The 17,339-nt window shown below is 38.3% G+C and overlaps 1 protein-coding gene across 7 annotated transcripts in view; it reads right to left on the reverse strand.

The window, feature by feature from the left end:
* Akt3 (AKT serine/threonine kinase 3) overlaps window positions 1–17,339 on the reverse strand; it is a 277,083-nt gene that overhangs the window by 105,139 nt on the left and 154,605 nt on the right. For 6 of the 7 annotated variants that reach the window (XR_013043548.1, XR_013043547.1, XM_076548297.1 and 3 more), the window contains exons 4-5: window positions 16,207–16,318; window positions 5,387–5,531 (exon numbers count right to left, since the gene is read on the reverse strand). Coding sequence is in view for 5 of the 7 variants with exons in the window: in XM_076548297.1 (XP_076404412.1) it covers window positions 5,387–5,531; window positions 16,207–16,318 (257 nt within the window). In the remaining 2 variants the exon portion in view is untranslated. The remainder of the gene's footprint in view (window positions 1–5,386; window positions 5,532–16,206; window positions 16,319–17,339) is intronic. The other variant, XM_076548299.1, reaches the window with a different exon arrangement.

The following is a 17,339-nucleotide window of genomic DNA, read 5'->3' on the forward strand; positions in this document are numbered from 1 at the left end:
ATGTGGAAAACAGTTACAGTCATTTAGAAAAATGATAGATAGCTAGACATATTTCATTTAACTAACAGATTTAAAAACTCAGAGGATAAGGACCAAACTATGAGACCCCAAATATGACCGTCTTGTTGCCACCAAGCAGCAGTCCATCTCTTTCCTATATTCACCCACTTCCTCTCACTTCCTCCCTCCCCAACTCTCAGTCTCTATCTGATTGGCAATTTTTTCTTTTTAAATTTTTTTTTATTCATTTTACATACCAACCACAGATCCCTCTCTCATCCCTCCTCCTGAACGGCCCCCACCCCCGTCCTTGTCTTCTCGACCTACCTCTAGTCCCCTCCTCCAAAGGGTAAGTTCTCCCATGGGGGGACAGCTAAGCCTGGTACATTCAGTCGAGGCAGGACCAAGCCCCTCCCTGTTGCATCAAGGGTGAGTGTCCGACCATAGGTAACAGGGTCAAGAAAGCCAGCTCATGCACTCGGGATAGATCCTGAGCGCATTGCCAGGGGCCCTCAAACAGACCCAGCTATACATCTCTCTCCTGTATGCAGAGGGCCTAGTCCAGTCCCATGCAGGATCCACAGCTGTCAATCTAAAGTTCATGAGTTCCTGTGAGCTTGGTTCAACTGTCTCTGTAGATTTCCCATCATGATCCTGACCCCCCCCCCCCGGTGGCATTTTTAATAGTAAGTAAGCACACAAATTCCCCATTCCCTTTTCACTTTCCAGCCCCTCCTTGTACCTTCCTGCTCTCTTTCAAATTCATGGCTCCTTAAACTATTTGATCAAATAGTCTATGCCAGTTCCAGAGCCAGCCTTTAGACATGGCACTTAAAGTTTTTTCTCTCTTAGAAACTCTCAAGAGATGGCTTTCCTTCTGTGTGGAAGCTGAGGTTACCTTGTTGAAGGAAGAACTATACACCAAGAGCCTGTAAGAGAAGATACCACATGCACAGAGAGAAAGTGCAGAAACCATGAAGGCAAAAGTCAACACCAAACCCTGGGACCTAACAGAAAGTTTTCTTTGGATTTTTCAAGGCCAGCACATGGGCAGCCAAAAGTAAATTGTTTGAAGATCTGTGCAGGAACAGCAGAACAGCCCATCTAGCAACAAAACCATATGAAATAACATAGCTATTGTTTCTGCTATTTTCATGGCAATAAACAGGTAAAATCTGGTAACCAAGCCAAAATTCATTTTATTGTTCAACATAGCATATAGTACCTTCTTTATTTTTCATCTAAAACCACTAAAAATGATACTAATACACACAATTACTAAATACTATTGTTATCTCTAAGTCTTGAAGACAAAAATAGGAAAATAATTTGTAAATTGCTTTGTGATATTTTCAGATGAAAAGCAACATACATAAAACGTTACCACAATCCTTGAAGGTTGCAATTTTTAGGGACAAGAGGCAAAAAAAGTAAAATAATATAGCAGTCTTCAACTGAATTTCAGTTTCTGTCAGTTTGTCAATCTTCTGAAAAAGGAATTTACACAGAAACTAATATTAGTTAAGTAGTATTCTAAATGATATCACCAAAAACAGGTTATGTATCTATGTTGACAGAGCGTCAACAAATTAAAAGGGCCTTTATAGCAAATGTACATGCTCAGAATGGCATACGCAGAAACTACCTAATATTTGCAAAGTGAAATAGAAGCTATTCCAAAATGTTTTTCTTTTGGTGATACAAAAAAAGATATGATAAAAATGTTAATGATTAACAAAAAAGAAGAAGCAATTAAAAGGCTAGGCATGACAATACAAACCTATTACCCAAAGATTATAGGCCCATAATAGATACAAAGCTAGCCTGGGCTACATAGCAGGTATACATGTCTACACACACACACAAAGGAACACACACACACATACACAGAAGAACACACACACACACACACACACACACACACACACACACACACACATATACACACGTACATCTACAGAGACACAGAAGAAAGCATCACTAGATGGAGGCATGGATAATCTTCAGAAATATGAATCCCTTAAAACTGGCCATTTTAAGCAAAGAAATCAGTGTCTACACACAAAAAAAGCCTTACAAACATATTCAAATCATACACATTCCTTTGAAACATCTTCAAAAAGAAGGATATTTAAATTTGATTGTCAGACCTTGTCTCTTTTCTCCATTATGCAGTGTCTCCCTTTTCAAGAGTCCTGGTGCTTGGACAAATACTGTGGCAACAGAGTCCTAGGTGTTTCAACAAATACTTTGGCAATCTCTACTCTGGGAACAAATCAAATTGTGCATGGCCAAGAGGCAGAAGTCAAGACCACTCTCAGCATTAAGTGTCCTCTGAATAGTATTGTCCATTTTCAAAAAAAAAAAAAAAAAGTATTTTGCCAAGTATGAAAACTTGTTTATTTCAAAAGGGTTGAAGTCCAAAAATTTTTTAAAAAATGTAAATCACAATTCTTTTCATGTTGACTGATGCACATATAGGAAACAGTTCTAAATCTAGTTATCATATATGTAACTGTAATATTAGACACTTTAAACTATTGGACTTATTACAGAGAAGCCAGTGGTACAAAGATTCATTTTTTATACTCCTGTGATTTAAATTTATTTAAAATTACTACATACACTTAAAATTATATATATATATAAAAAAAAACAATGGGGCCAGGCGGTGGTGGCGCACGCCTTTAATCCCAGCACTCGGGAGGCAGAGCCAGGCGGATCTCTGTGAGTTCGAGGCCAGCCTGGGCTACCAAGTGAGTCCCAGGAAAGGCGCAAAGCTACACAGAGAAACCCTGTCTCGAAAAAAAAACCCCCCCAAAAAAAAAAAAAAAAAAAAAAAAAAAACAATGGGAATCATATATGGTTAAGACCTTGAGCCTCAAATACATTAAAAATATTTCTATCAGCTGAGCCTGTAGCAGAGACCTGTACGCCCAGCTACTTGTGAAGCTGGGCCAGGGGTTTTATAAGTGAAATCCAATCTGGGAAAGAGCCTGGGCTCAAGGCCACTCTAGACAACTTAGTGAGAACCTATCTAAAAATTTAAAAGAATAAAAAGTAACCATAAATACAGCTCAGTAGTAGAGGATTTGCATAACATGTATGAGGTCCTAGGTTCAATCTCCAACACTGAAAAAAAATTCTAGCAAGTTTTTATTTTTATTTATTTTTTTATTTTATTATTATTATTATTATTATTATTTTTTTTTGGTTTTTCGAGACAGGGTTTCTCTGTGTAGCTTTGCGCCTTTCCTGGAACTCACTTGGTAGCCCAGGCTGGCCTCGAACTCACAAAGATCCGCCTGCCTCTGCCTCTGGAGTGCTGGGATTAAAGGCGTGCGCCACCACGGCCCGGCTAAGTTTTTATTTTTAAACTCAAGTTTCAGTAAATAATTCTAAGACAATCTATGGAAAGACAATTACTTTTATGAGACAAAGTAGGATACTAACTACAATCATTAACACTGACTTTATACTTACTATATTTAAATGCAAAATATCCCCTCAATTTAAGACTCACAAGTACATGAGTTAGGTACAATAATTACCCCATTTTGATAGATAAAGAAGCTAAAAGATGAGTTAGGAGATCTACCCATGCATTAGGATTCAGGGATCTTCACGTTCTACCACTATTTTACAATATTAACGTTCTGCTGATGTATGATCCAAAGAAATGTTACACAGTGAGGTTATATAATGTATAATTAAAAGATTTAGATATTTGAGTATGATATTTAACTTGTATTATCAGATGTCTCAACTATAAAATGGCATATTAACTGTCTATACCTCAAATGACTTTTAAATGGCTAAGATATATGCAAAAGTACTCCTCAGAGCCTACTGGAAAATAAACACAAAATAAACACTTATTAGTGGTTAGTGATAAAGAAGAATTATATTCAACTTAGTAATTATGAAAAAAGTATGATTCAGTTATCATTTATAACCAGTCTTATCAAGAAAATACCCTCACATTTTCCACTATTACCTTTTAAAACTGTATGTCTATTCAATATTATTGCTGATCAATGTCCATACTTATAGTTAATATCCTTCCATTGATTGGATATAGTACATCAATTTACAGTGTTACAAAGTCATCATTTTCAATTCCTGGCTTAACAGTATCTTACTGATCTGTTAAGCATATATTTAGAATTCCAGAAAAATTAAACAGGGTAGAGCTGGTATAGCTTGCTTTTTAATGCAGTAGTTTAAAATTCAAAGGACGAGATTAACTGGAACTTGATTCAAATTTATTAGCACAGTCAAACTTCAAGTTATACACATACATGGAAAAGGAAATTTCTGATCTTAATAAATGGGTAAAGATAGGTTATGTTCATTTTCCTGACTAAGAAATCAACTTATAATGACCTAAATATTCAAACCAACAACCACACAAGAGAAGATTCGGCTACATAAAGGACAGAAAAGGGGCATATAGAGGTGACATAGCAGTTAAGCACATGGGCTGCTCTTCTACTAGAAAATTTTGGTTCGATTCCCACATGATGCTCACAACTATTTGTAACTCCAATTCTAGGGAATCTAATGCCCCTCTTCTCAACTCCCCAGGCACTGCACACACTTGGTGCACAGATACACTTGAAAGCAAACTATCCATATTTTGCATGTAATATAAAATAAGGGGGAAATTAAAAATAAAAAGACAGAAAATGTTCATAGTCATCAAGTACAGAATGTTAATTAAAGAAAAAACTTTACATAGTCAATTAATTCTCTAAGTTGTGACTATATAATTTCAATAAGTTCACAGATAGATAGATCTGACTCTAGGCCTGTGGAAAGGAAAGGATTTGAATCCAGGAAATCTACCATGAAAAGCAATTCTGCTCACTATACTAACACCAAATGGCAGAGTTCTATAGTAGAGGAACATTTGTATACCCCATAGTTTAAAATACCAGCACTGCAAAATTAATTAATTTATTAATCAACTAGTTAATTAAACAAGTGAAAAACATAATTGGCAATACTTTGAGTATTTGTTTTTTGCACACCTGAATATAATTTATGAAATAAACTTTTATAGGTAGTTTTGATGAGGCTGAAGGCAAGGGGAATAAATCACAAAGATATTTAACCTTAAGGAAAACATTTAATTTCCAAGTTTCTAAAATGTTGCTATCCACAAGATAAAATGTCATCTTTAAAGTCCATCACTCAGCACTCCTTCATAAGTCTACAAACACTCAATATTTGAGTGCTGGTGCATTATTAGGTTTTAAACAACAGGTCCTTTAGGTTCACAAAGTAATAAATGCAGTGAGAAAATTGGCTGACATCTTTTTCAGAAGCAGTTTTCAGCATATTAAGACTGTATTTAGAAGTGAAGTAAGTCATTATTTTCTACCTTTCTTTTATGATGGGTTGTAGATGCATCCATCTCCTCCTCTCCTATATTATCAATTTGTGAAGTTGGACTACAATTCATTCTCTCCTCTTCTTGCCTCTGCAGTCGGTCTGCTACAGCTTGGATAGCTTCTGTCCATTCTTCTCTATAAAAATGAGTACAATTTCTCATTAACAGAAGATAAGTTACTTAAATTAAACCTTTTATAATTTATAAGATGAATACAAATAGTCTACTGTGTAGCCACCCTCTCTGCCATCATCTCTAGGTGATAATAATCCTAAAAGCATTTTTGCTGCAGACCTAGAGTCAGAAGTAGCACTTATATGATGTTCACTTATTGCACAAAATGTATGTGCCTACAAATAGATATTACACACACACACACACACACACACACACACACACACACACACACACACACACAAACAATTTAAGCTACCCTTTGTGGTGACAGTACTCCTGAGTAGACCAAGAAGACTCATACTTTAGACTCTGAGGAGAAAACATTGGCCCACCCGGTGCCTTGTGGTGCCGTACAGAAGGGTACTATTATGGTGAACTAATAGGGCTGTACAGAGCTGGCCTCACCCCTAATTGGCTGCAACTCTAGGGAGAGCTGGTCCTGCTCTTCACCAGCTGAAGCACTCAGGACCGAGTCCTACACCTCATTTGGGCAGCAGAATAGAGCTGACCCTGTTCACAGGGCCATGGTCAAACTGGCTCTGAAGGGTAAGAATGAGAGAGAGCCGGTCCTGCCCCTCTCATCCGCCATATGGTGGTGTGGGTAAGGGAAAAATGCCCTCCTTTCCTCACCCCTCAACACCTGAAGCAGCTGAAGCACTTAGGAGCACAGGACCTCTGCCTTGCCTGGGCAGCACAGTAGAGTTGACCCTGCAGACAGGGGTACAGAAGCCAGCCCAGAGGGCATAAGAGGACACAGCTAGCACTGCCTCCCCTGTCTGTGGTGTGGTGACAGGGCTAAGAGAAAGCCACCCTTCTTCTTTGCCCCTACTGCCTCCAGCGGGAGAGGGAGCTGACCCTCCCCTTTACCAGCTGCAATACTCGGAAAGTTGGTCCTGCACCTCAAGTGGACAGCACAGCAGAGCTGATCCTGTTGATGGAGGGGGTGAGGAGGAACAGGAGACAATACATGCAGGTAAGCCAGCCCCAAGAACATGAGCATAAGAGAGCTGCAACCCCCCCTCCCCCCGCCCCTCATTACCATATGGAGGCAAGGGCAGAGGAGAGATGTCCCGCCCCCATGCCTAAAAAGGGTGGAAGAGCCTGCCCTGAGATCTTAAGAGCTGGAGAGCTGCCCTTACCCCTCACCAGCTGCAGCACTCAGGAGAGTGGCCCCTAAACCTCACCTAGGCAAGACAGTAAAGCTGGCCCTGATGCTGTAGGTGTGGGAGAGCCAATCCCGAGGGCGTGAAAGCAGGAAATTGGCCTTGCTCCTGGTTCACAGATGCAAAGGGTAAACTAGTCAGGCCAACGCTGGAAAGCTCACCATGGTAGTGAGGACTGGAAAGAGCTGATGGGCTAAACAACCCTGCAACAACCCAGGCCCAGAACCAGGGTTATGAGTTGGCCCACCCCATCATCCACCCTATCAATGATCTGCTGGAGCACATGAAGGGGCCAGTCCTGCAGACCCAAAGCTGCAGGATCTCCAGAACACGACAACAACAACTCCAAGAGGAGTCCCATTGAGGGCCCAGCATCGATAGTGCAGCAGAAACCAGAGGCCTCGAACCAGACTTGTGGCAATGAACACTTGCAAGTAAAGATCTATGGACAAAAGGGTTTACTGCATGACTGTGTGACACTGCAGCTTCCATGATTAGATTTTTCTTTTTATCTCTTAAATTTCATTTTATTTTATTTTATTTGGGGTGGGTACAAAGAGACAGGGAAATGAATGGGATTGAGGTGTATGATGTAAAAGACACAAAGAATAAATAAAAGGAAGTTTAACACACACACACACACACACACACACACACACACACACACACACACCCCTACCTTGGTGCCAGGTACAGAAAACCCCCTTCTGAGCTACTAGAAGAGGAGTCCAAGAGACCCCAGATAATATAGGCTATTGCTGTAGCCCTTCACTGCCTTCCAGAAAAGGCAGGCAAAACTCTGCTGCTAAAGACACTACACACTTAAGACAGGATTTAGACATGGAAGCCCCCTCCCTGAGAACTAGCTCTCATAGTTCTGAAAGGAGCTATACAAGCTGCCAGAATGAGAAAGTAATCAACAGTCCTATTTAGCTGTAATGCCTGTGAATCACAATGACCAGAATTGCAAGATATTCTGAAACGTGCAATAGTGGCACTTATATTCTAGGAGTAAACAAGGGCCATCCAATTGGACTTAACGTTTACTCAATATTAGGAAATTTATGCCTTGCATTGTAAACTCAGCAAACTATCTGTGGCTGCTGAGGTCACGGACCCTAGGAGACTCTGCTATGACTATTTTCCTCCAAGTGCATTCTAAATACTTATCCTTAGGACCATAGATAAGTGCAGCTCTCACCTCCCCCTCGTCAAAGAAACTTCTCTTTGCAGCAGATGGAGACTATTACTGAAAGTCACAACTCGTTCAAATTCAGAGAACAACTGACCACTGTGTGCCCAACCCCAATTAATACATTTACAATACAATTCCTATGCACAGACTCAGAACATCATGGAAAAGAGGGTGGGAAGACTACAGCAGCCGGAGGACCAGGCCATTTACTGCTATATAGTACCTTCTAAAGAAGAATAGAGAGCACAAAATACAAGTGAGTATGGAGGAGAAAGACATGAACCTGGGAGGGGTTTGGTGGATGAATGAAAAGTGTATATGACTAAAATACATTTATGAAAGTCTTAAAAAATTAAATTACTATCTAAAAAAATCAATTTTTTTTTAAAAATGAGAAAGTAAAGAAGTTCAGTTAAATGCTTTTTGAAACTACAACTCAATTTTATTTGCACACATACTACCTATTTGATATAATTCTTCCCCTAAAATGTGATGCTTTTTTTAAAAGTTTACCTACTGAGCCATCTCAGTGACCCCTCTAACTAGAAATACTTTACTTTTACTTCCATTCTTGGAACATGTTGTTTTGGGGCACTTATTTGGTTTAGCACTCTGAGGGCATGATTCATTATCCCCAGTTACTATTTTATTCAGTAGGTTCCTTCATGAGCTTTTCCTATTGTTATGTTACCTTTTGATCTAACTGTTGCTCCTCTGAGGAAAAGAAAAAAAAAATCTTTCTCATTCACTGTGGTATTTAACAACCTTATTGGACAGCCAGGGGTAGTGGTACATGCCTTTAGTCCCAGCTCTTGGAAAGCAGAGGTAGGCGTTATCTCTGTGTTCAAGGCCAGCCTGATCTACAAAACAAGTTCCAGGACAGCCAGGACTAAACAGAGAAACCCTGGGGGGTGGTTTGAAAGAAAAAGGCCCCCAAAGGGAGTGGCAATATTAGGAGGTGTGGCCTTGTTAGAGGAAATGCTTCACTGTGGAAGTGGGCTCTGTGGTTTCCTATGCTCAAACTACACTCAGTGTGACAGACAGACCACTTCCTGATGCCTTCTGATCAGGATGTAGCCAGCACCATGTCTGCCTGCATGACTGCATGCTCCCCCACCATGATGATAATGAACTAAACCTCTGAACTGTAAGCTACTTCAATTAAATGTTTCCCTTTATAAGAGTTGCCTTGGTCATGGTGTCTCTTCACAGCAATAGAAACCATAACTAAAACATCCTTTCTTGAAAAACCAAACAAACAAAACAAAACAAAACAAAACAAAAAACCAATCTTACTGGACTAGGAATTTTCTTTGTATTTAACTCACTTGGTATTTGTAGAACTTTTGGCCCTGTAGAATTGTATCTTTAGACATTCTAGAAAAATTTCATGCACTGTTAATTTAAATTCTTCCTGCCTCATTCTCTCAAATTACTTTCAAGTTCAATGATCTCTAAGACCTCCTCATTGCATAATCTGCCCTCCATTCTACTATCAGTTTTTACTTCCTGTCCTATCTCTGTGTGCTTCCTGCTGGGTAGTCTCTTCTTACAGGTCTTCAGGTTCACTAATGTGAGGCCTAACTTACAATTAAAACCATTCACTAGAAATCAGAATTACAAAAGTCTTACACCAGTTTTAGACTATGTTTCTTTTTTATAATTTCTCTGTAAATTCCCCAGCCTTAAGCATACATACATACATGCTTAGTAATTTTAATCACTGTAAAATAATTCTATTATCTGTATCCCCTATGAATCTAATTCCATAGAATATTTGTCTTTGTATTTTTAACCACATTGTCTTAAATTTCTGTATATGTATTTTAGATGATTCTTCGACATTATATATGAAACACTGGACAATTTCAGACCTAGTTAGATACAATGTAACTGTTAGGAATGTTTATAATTACTTCATAACTTTCAGACAGGACAAGGAGAAATCAAGCTGGTACTAACCTAGAAGTCCTTCCTAAAGGCTAGCTTTCACAGTTACTAAAAGGGACAATGCAGTCTACTGGGAAAGAAAATCAACAACTGTCTTTCCAAACTGAATTCTGTGAGTTACAATAACCATTCTGACAAGATATTCCCATAGGTGCAATAGTGATGTGAATGTTACAGAAGTAATCCACTACTTTCTGACTGGATTGAAGGACCACTATACAGGAGGGAACTCATGTTTGCTGCTGTAAACCTAGCCAAGGACCATTGCCAGGTGGCTCACAGGCTCTAAGGGAGAATGTATTATTGTTATTTTGTTTAAGCAGACATAGTATCCAACTGTCTTCTAAACATATCTTTATACTCAAAGATTAGAGCAGTCTTCGTAAGAAAAGCTTCTTTTTATAGTGAATGGAAGTTGTGGTGGTTTGAATAAAAATGGCCCCACAGGCCCATAGGGAGTGGCCCTTTATTAGAAAGTGTGGCCTTATTGGAGTAGGTATGGCTTTATTGAAGGAGGTGTGTCACTACAGGCAGGCTTTTAGGTCTCAAAAGCTCAAGCAAGGCTTAGAAGCTCATTCTCTTCCTACTGCTTGTAAATGTAGAACTCTCAGCTCCTTCTCCAGCACCATGTTATCCTGTATGCCACCATGCTTTCCCCCATGACCCAACTAAATGCTTTCCTTTATAAGTCGTGGTCATGGTGTCTCTTCGCAGCAATAGAAACCCTAACTAAGACAGACATTAAAACAGTGATTCATTGTTGGTCAAAAATGTAGAGAATAAGTGACTATGGATGGAGTGCTTATCCTTAAATGGGACAGGTATATCACACCCCTTCCCTGTAAGGCTCAGAGAACAATGAGGAATTGAGGACAGAAAGATTGTTAGAGTCCTAAGTAGGGAAGGATGGGGAGAACAGTGCCTGCTGGATCTGACAGGCCTGCTGCACTCATGAACTCACAGCAATGATGGCTGATTGTATAAGATAAGGCCAGTCAACACCACAGCATGAACTGGGAGATCATGAGGCCTCATATCCAGGTGAGAAGCTTGGGCAACTGAAGGTTGCTGGGGAAGGAAAGTCAGTTGTCTTCAGAAGAATGGTCCGCATTAGATATCCCCACACCCATGAACATATTGGTGGTACTAATTGGATTCAATGAATTACTTTTTTAAAAATGAATACATGAAGTTTGGAAGGGTTACAGAGTGGAGGGTGATCCATGGTGACTTGAAGCAGGGAGTAGGGTGGTTGTGATCAAAATAATCATATACATTTATGAAATGCTCAAAGAGAACATTCACACGTGCGCGCGCGCACACACGCGCACACACACACACACACACACACACACACACACACACACACACACACAATTTTAAAGGCACAGTAACTGAAACACTATGGAGCCTGAATAAAAACACAGAATGATATAGAAGAGTAAAACCATGCATACATGGCCATCTTTTAAAGGGTGCCAAAACCACATAAACCAAAAGGGGAGCATCTTCAACAAATAGTTTTGGAATAAATGGGTGTCAATATGAACAAGGATAAAATATGAATCTTATTTTAAACCACACATACATACTTCAAAATAAAGACTAAAAGCTACAAAGCTAAAAGAAACATAGGTGCTATCTTCATGACACCTGTTTTAGCAGTGATCTTTGACTCTAACACCAAAAGTATAGACCGCAAAATGAACACCGATTTAAAAATCTTCTGTAAAGCAAAGGAAACAGCAGAATGAAAATGAGACCCAAGAAATGGGTCAAAGTGTCTGAGAAATATATACATGAAAAGGTTTTTGTTTGTTTTGTTTAAAAGAAATTCTCCAGGTTTGAAGCCAGACTGATCTACACAACCAGTTCCAGACTAGCTACAGCTATACCTTGACATAATGAAACTCTGTGTCCCCATGCACCTTTCCCCAAAAGAGAAAGAAAGGGGGTAAGTTCTAAAATTTTGATTAGAAACTATTACAACTCAATAGGCCAAAACAAACAAAAACCAAATAAGTAATCCAATTAAAAACATTAAATGGGCAGTTCTCCAAGGCCATAAAAAAGATCCACAGATATACAAAGGTTGTTCTTAGCATTTCCATCATCAGACAAATACAAGTCATAGACTGTATCTCACACCTTGCTGCAAAGGACATTATAGTAAGGAAACAGATGATGGCAGGTGTTAGTAGTGGTACTAGTGGCAAGTGTCATGAAAAGGAGTATGGCAAATCCTTCAAAACTTTAAAAACTACCCCACGATCCAGCCATCCCATTTCTGGGATTTATCCAAAAGAATTAAATTGGCCATTCAAAAAGGCAATTGCTTGACCATGTTCATAGTAGTACTATTCACACAAATCAACAGGTGAAAATAACCTAAGTGTCTATCAACTGATGAATGAATAAAGAAAATACAACATATATATATATATATATATATATATATATATATATATATATATATATATATATACACACACACACACACACACACACACACACACACACACACACACAGTAGAATATTCTTTACTCTTAATAAAAGAAAATAATCCTGTCCTTTAAGGCAACATGGACGGAACTAGAGCTCATTATGCTAAGAGAGCTGGGCCCTGAAAGGACATTATCTCATGGATATGAGGAGTCTAAAGGAGAGGACAGTGACGGGCAAAGGCTACAGAGACTGTGAGAAGGGACAGACGATGGGGAAAGGCTGCTTAGTGCATAGGAGTACAGCTGGAGAAGTTGTTATACCATGTCGTGAACAGTGGGATGACCAGATAGGAATATACTGTGCATTCTAAGAATTATCTTAAATAAATGTTTGAGGAGATATAAAAATTTATATATGCATTAAAATGAGATGGTATCCACTAATATGTATAATTTTATGTTTTCAACTATAAGTTAACATAAACTTAATTTTAAAAACAAAAATGCAGTAAAATATCTAACAACATTTTTATTTAGACAACAAAAGATAATATGGAAAATTGCTTCAAGCTAAAGTTAAAGTTTTCTAATTAAGAGTACTATTAAAGACAACAGAAAAATGAAGGCAAAAAAGAAAATGAAAATCTAAAAGCCTCCACACACACGTACACATGTACATAATTTAATAATTGTAAAAAAGAATGAAGTAGTAAGATCTGAGACATTAGACTCCACATAGAAAAAAAATGCATAATCTTCTATTATCCACTGAAATAAATATAGCACACACTAGAGAGATCCATCTAGTTTACAACACAAAAGAATTTCAGACTAGGGCCAGAATATTACAAAGAGAATTTCTAACCCTGAGCACCTCTAAGTCCTTGCTGACATTGGATGAGAGCTCTATGAAACCTCCAGACAGTAGATGCCTCGGGAACGCGGACAAGCATACTCCAACAGCACACACAATAGACTAATTCCCATTTCCTTAAATATAAGTGAAAACTGATTCTTCAGATGAGTAGATTGATATTGCAGGAAAGTCAAAGGATTTTAGAGGCTCAAGGATGTATCTATCTCTTATCTATCTCAGCGCTCAGGAAGTTAAGGCAGAGGACTATCACAGTCTGAAGTGAGCCTGGGTAACACAGTTAAGTTTCAGGCCAACCTGGACTGCAGAACAAGACACTGTCTAAGTCCTTCCACCTCAAATTGAAAAGATCTGGCTTAGATTCAGGTTTGGGAACAACAACTCAAAAACAAATCAAGCTTCAGTGAATGTTAAAAGTTCACTCAAAATAACACTTTCCGAGAAATATGATAACAGGGTAGCATTGCATTAATTCAATCATCTAGCAAGCACTTTGTCATCACATCCTGAACTGTGTGCTGAATACTTTCAAGAAAAATAAATAAAACAAAACAAGATAAATGTCTATCAACTGATGAATGATCCTTGCTGTCAAGGTTATAAAAGCAAATAAAGGTTATAGTAATGATATACTTGGTTAAAAAACTGGGGAAAGGCTAGAGAGATGGCTCAGTGATTAAGAGCACTAGCTGCTTGTGGCGATATTTTATTTGTGCTAAAATGTAGTATTTTATTTGTATGTTAATAAATAAAATTTGCCTGGAGATCAGAGGTCATAGCCAGCCATAAACAGAGGTCAGGCGGTAGTAACACATACCCTTAATCCGATCACATGGCAGGCAGTCTCTGTGTGTTCAAGGACACAGCCAAGAGTGATGACACATGCCTTTAATCCCAGTACCAACCATAGAGACCTGAAGGTCTGTATAGACAGGCAGTGACTAGGAAGTGATGTGGCTGGGCTTAGAGCCAATGAGAAGGCAGAACAGCAAGGCAATAAAGGCACAGGTTAGACAGGAAGAAGCTCTCTTGGGAAGCTACAGCGACGTTGTGAGCTAGGATTAGCTGGTGGCTATTGCTCTGATCTCTATGGCTTGCACCCATTTATTTGGCTCTGTGTTTCTTATTTAATAAAACTGTTTAGGGCTGAAGAGATGGCTCAGAGGTTAAGAGCACTGACTGCTCTTCCAGAGGTCCTGAGTTCAATTCCCAGCACCCACATGGTGGCTGACAACCATCTGTAATGAGATCTGGCACCCTCTTCCATATAATAAATAAATAAATAAATAAATAAATAAATAAATAAATAAATCTTAAAAAAAAAAAAACTGTTTAAAAATTCATCTACAGATGCTCTTCCCGAGTCCCAGGTTTGATTCCTAGCACTCACAGGGGAGCTAACTACCTTCTGTCTGTAACTCCAGTTCCAAGAGATCTGAAACCCTCTTCAGGTCTCCATGGGAAGTACACATAAATGGTACATGAACATGCATACAGGCAAAATACATAAACACGTAAAGTGAAAAAGAAAAGAAAACACAGCCATGTAACTATGCAGCCAAGGAACATTACTAGCCTACCAAAGTAAGTGCTGGGGGAAAACTGCTGCTTGACACTAAGACCCAAAAGATACTAGAATTATCATGACTACAGCTCTATGTGGAGCACAAGCAAATGAAGAACTCCGTGTGCAGAAGGCCTAGGGTAGAAAAGAATCAAGTTCAACATAAACAAAAGTGAAAATTGGGGAGGGGAGACACACAAGCCTGTATGCACCGCAAAATAAAGAATAATATTAAATGTATAGAAAATAAACTAGCCGGGGCAGTGGTGGCTCATGCCTTTAATCCCAGCATTCTGAAATCAGAGCCAGGCGGATCTCTGTGAGTTCAAGGCCAGCCTGGTCTACAGCGTGAGATCAAGGACAGGCACTAAAACTACACAGAGAAAACCCGTCTCGAAAAACTAAATAAATAAATAAATAAATAAACTATTATCAGTGTCAAATTGGTATTTTTCTTTTCTATATACCCTAAAGTAATGACAAATCACAATTTAATGATTGAAAGTATTATTAAAATAAAAATTTTGGATAAAAAGTGCTAGGGCTAGGTCTGTAGCTCAATGATAGAGCACTCACTTAGCCTGTGAAAACCCTTGGTTCAATATACAGTATTTTAAAAACAACAAAAACTTTTTTGTCATTGATCATTTATTAGGATTTTAAGAGATTATTTTGTTTTCACTAAATTCTTAGAGAAGCCTGTTAGAATAAGTTATCCATTAGAAAAGAAGGCTATTAACATCCTACTTTAAAAAGTTGTTGATTAGGGTCAAATATATTATAGTAACATCTGTAGAAAAATAACTTTGTGCTTCGGGTAGCCAGACCTAACTCATTAACAAGCCATCAGACAAAAGAGTATTAAGATATAACTAGAAAGTGGGAATTAGGTTCAAAACCAGTATAGATCTAAAGACTGGAACTATGGCCCCATGAATGGCATAGAGCTGATCCGTATCATGCTGCTGTGCTCCTGTCAGTGACAAGACAATCAGTCACATTAACAGATCGTATTATTTACTAGTATTCTAAACTTAAGACACAAATCTCAGAATCCTTCTCAATGTAATATTGCAGGCAACCAACTGAAGCTAATATGCATCCAGGCAGGAATGCTCCTTAAATCCATTTACTACTGTATTTCATTCAGAATTTCAAAATTGAGTATAATCAACTGTAAATATTATAAAAAGATAATTTGTATATAATTGTGTTCAAGTTTTAAAAATATTTGTATAACTGTTTTCTCTGAAAAAGTTTATTTTAAAGTAGTCCAAGGGTGATTTATCATTTTCCAGTCCCCCTTAAACATGCAAGACAACAGAAACAGAACAATAAAGTATAACACGCTGCAAATGTATTTATATCTAACAAATAATAATCCAGCTACAAGCACATCTTTAGACTATTTTTTAACCTAATATAAATAAACAAGTCTCTTACCTTTCCTCTGGAGTATCTACATGAAATGTTCTCTCTATAACAGTGGTCCACTGAAGACATCTGATAATAAATGTATTTGGCTTTGGTCGCTCTGTTTTCATTAACTGGCATTCTATAAGTAAAGTCAAATATCTCTTTAAATACACAAGTACTTAAACCATTAAGTAAATAGACAACAACTACATAGTGCTATTCTAAACAGAACCTGCTGCAACTGACAGCTTTTCACAGATTCAAGGTTATTCACAACCTGACCTTAGTATTTCTTTCCAGACCATCACCACTATGACCAGTTCAACCAGCTAAACGAGACTCTTCAATTTTTCCCAAACACATCTTGTTCTTTCTTGTACCCTTAACTTTGCTTCAGCGGCTTCTACTACCTGAAACACCTATTCATTTTACTCCTATCAATCTGCAAGCCTCAATTGTCATAGCAATACCAATCCTTTAAGGTCTAGGTGAAATCATACTTGTTCCTTATTTATTTGTTCCTTATTTATTTTTTTACTTTGGGACACAGACTTGCCATTCCCCCCTCTATAGTTTCCTTATTTATAGTTATGCCCTTTGTTTTTCACTTGACATCATATTATAGTATCAAACATCTTAAGGTAGATTTTACCCTATGAAGTCTTCTGAAAAAAAAAATAAACTGCTTGTAATTCTTGGTATCCACAGTCACTAGAATCAGTCAGTTATGAACTGATCAGATTCTGTTCAAAGAATATCTAGGAAAACTTCAAAGAAAAAAAGCATGGTATAATGGTTAAAAATATGAATTTTAGAGTCCCACAAGGGAAAGGAAAGCAGAAGCCACTTCTAAAAGGCAAGCCAAGTAAGACATGGGTAGTCTAACCCTTAGAGCCCATAACCCTCACAAGCCTAGAACCCAATCATGAGTTTGATAAGACAGTGATTGTTTCAGGAGATGGTTCAGGGGTAGAGAGAAACCCTATTGTGTTATTCTACAACACTGTTAGGGCAGTGGCAAGGCACCATCTTAAAAAAGAACCTACTGTCAAAACAAACAAACAAGAAACTGAGCTATCCTGGGAGACTATATACAGGGAGCAACCATAGATCAGGGAGTCTTAATTTGGCCTACCACAGTCCCATGGTAAGACAGTTAT

The sequence above is a fragment of the Peromyscus maniculatus genome, chromosome 11 (assembly GCF_049852395.1).
Source record: "Peromyscus maniculatus bairdii isolate BWxNUB_F1_BW_parent chromosome 11, HU_Pman_BW_mat_3.1, whole genome shotgun sequence".
NCBI lineage: Eukaryota > Metazoa > Chordata > Mammalia > Rodentia > Cricetidae > Peromyscus > Peromyscus maniculatus.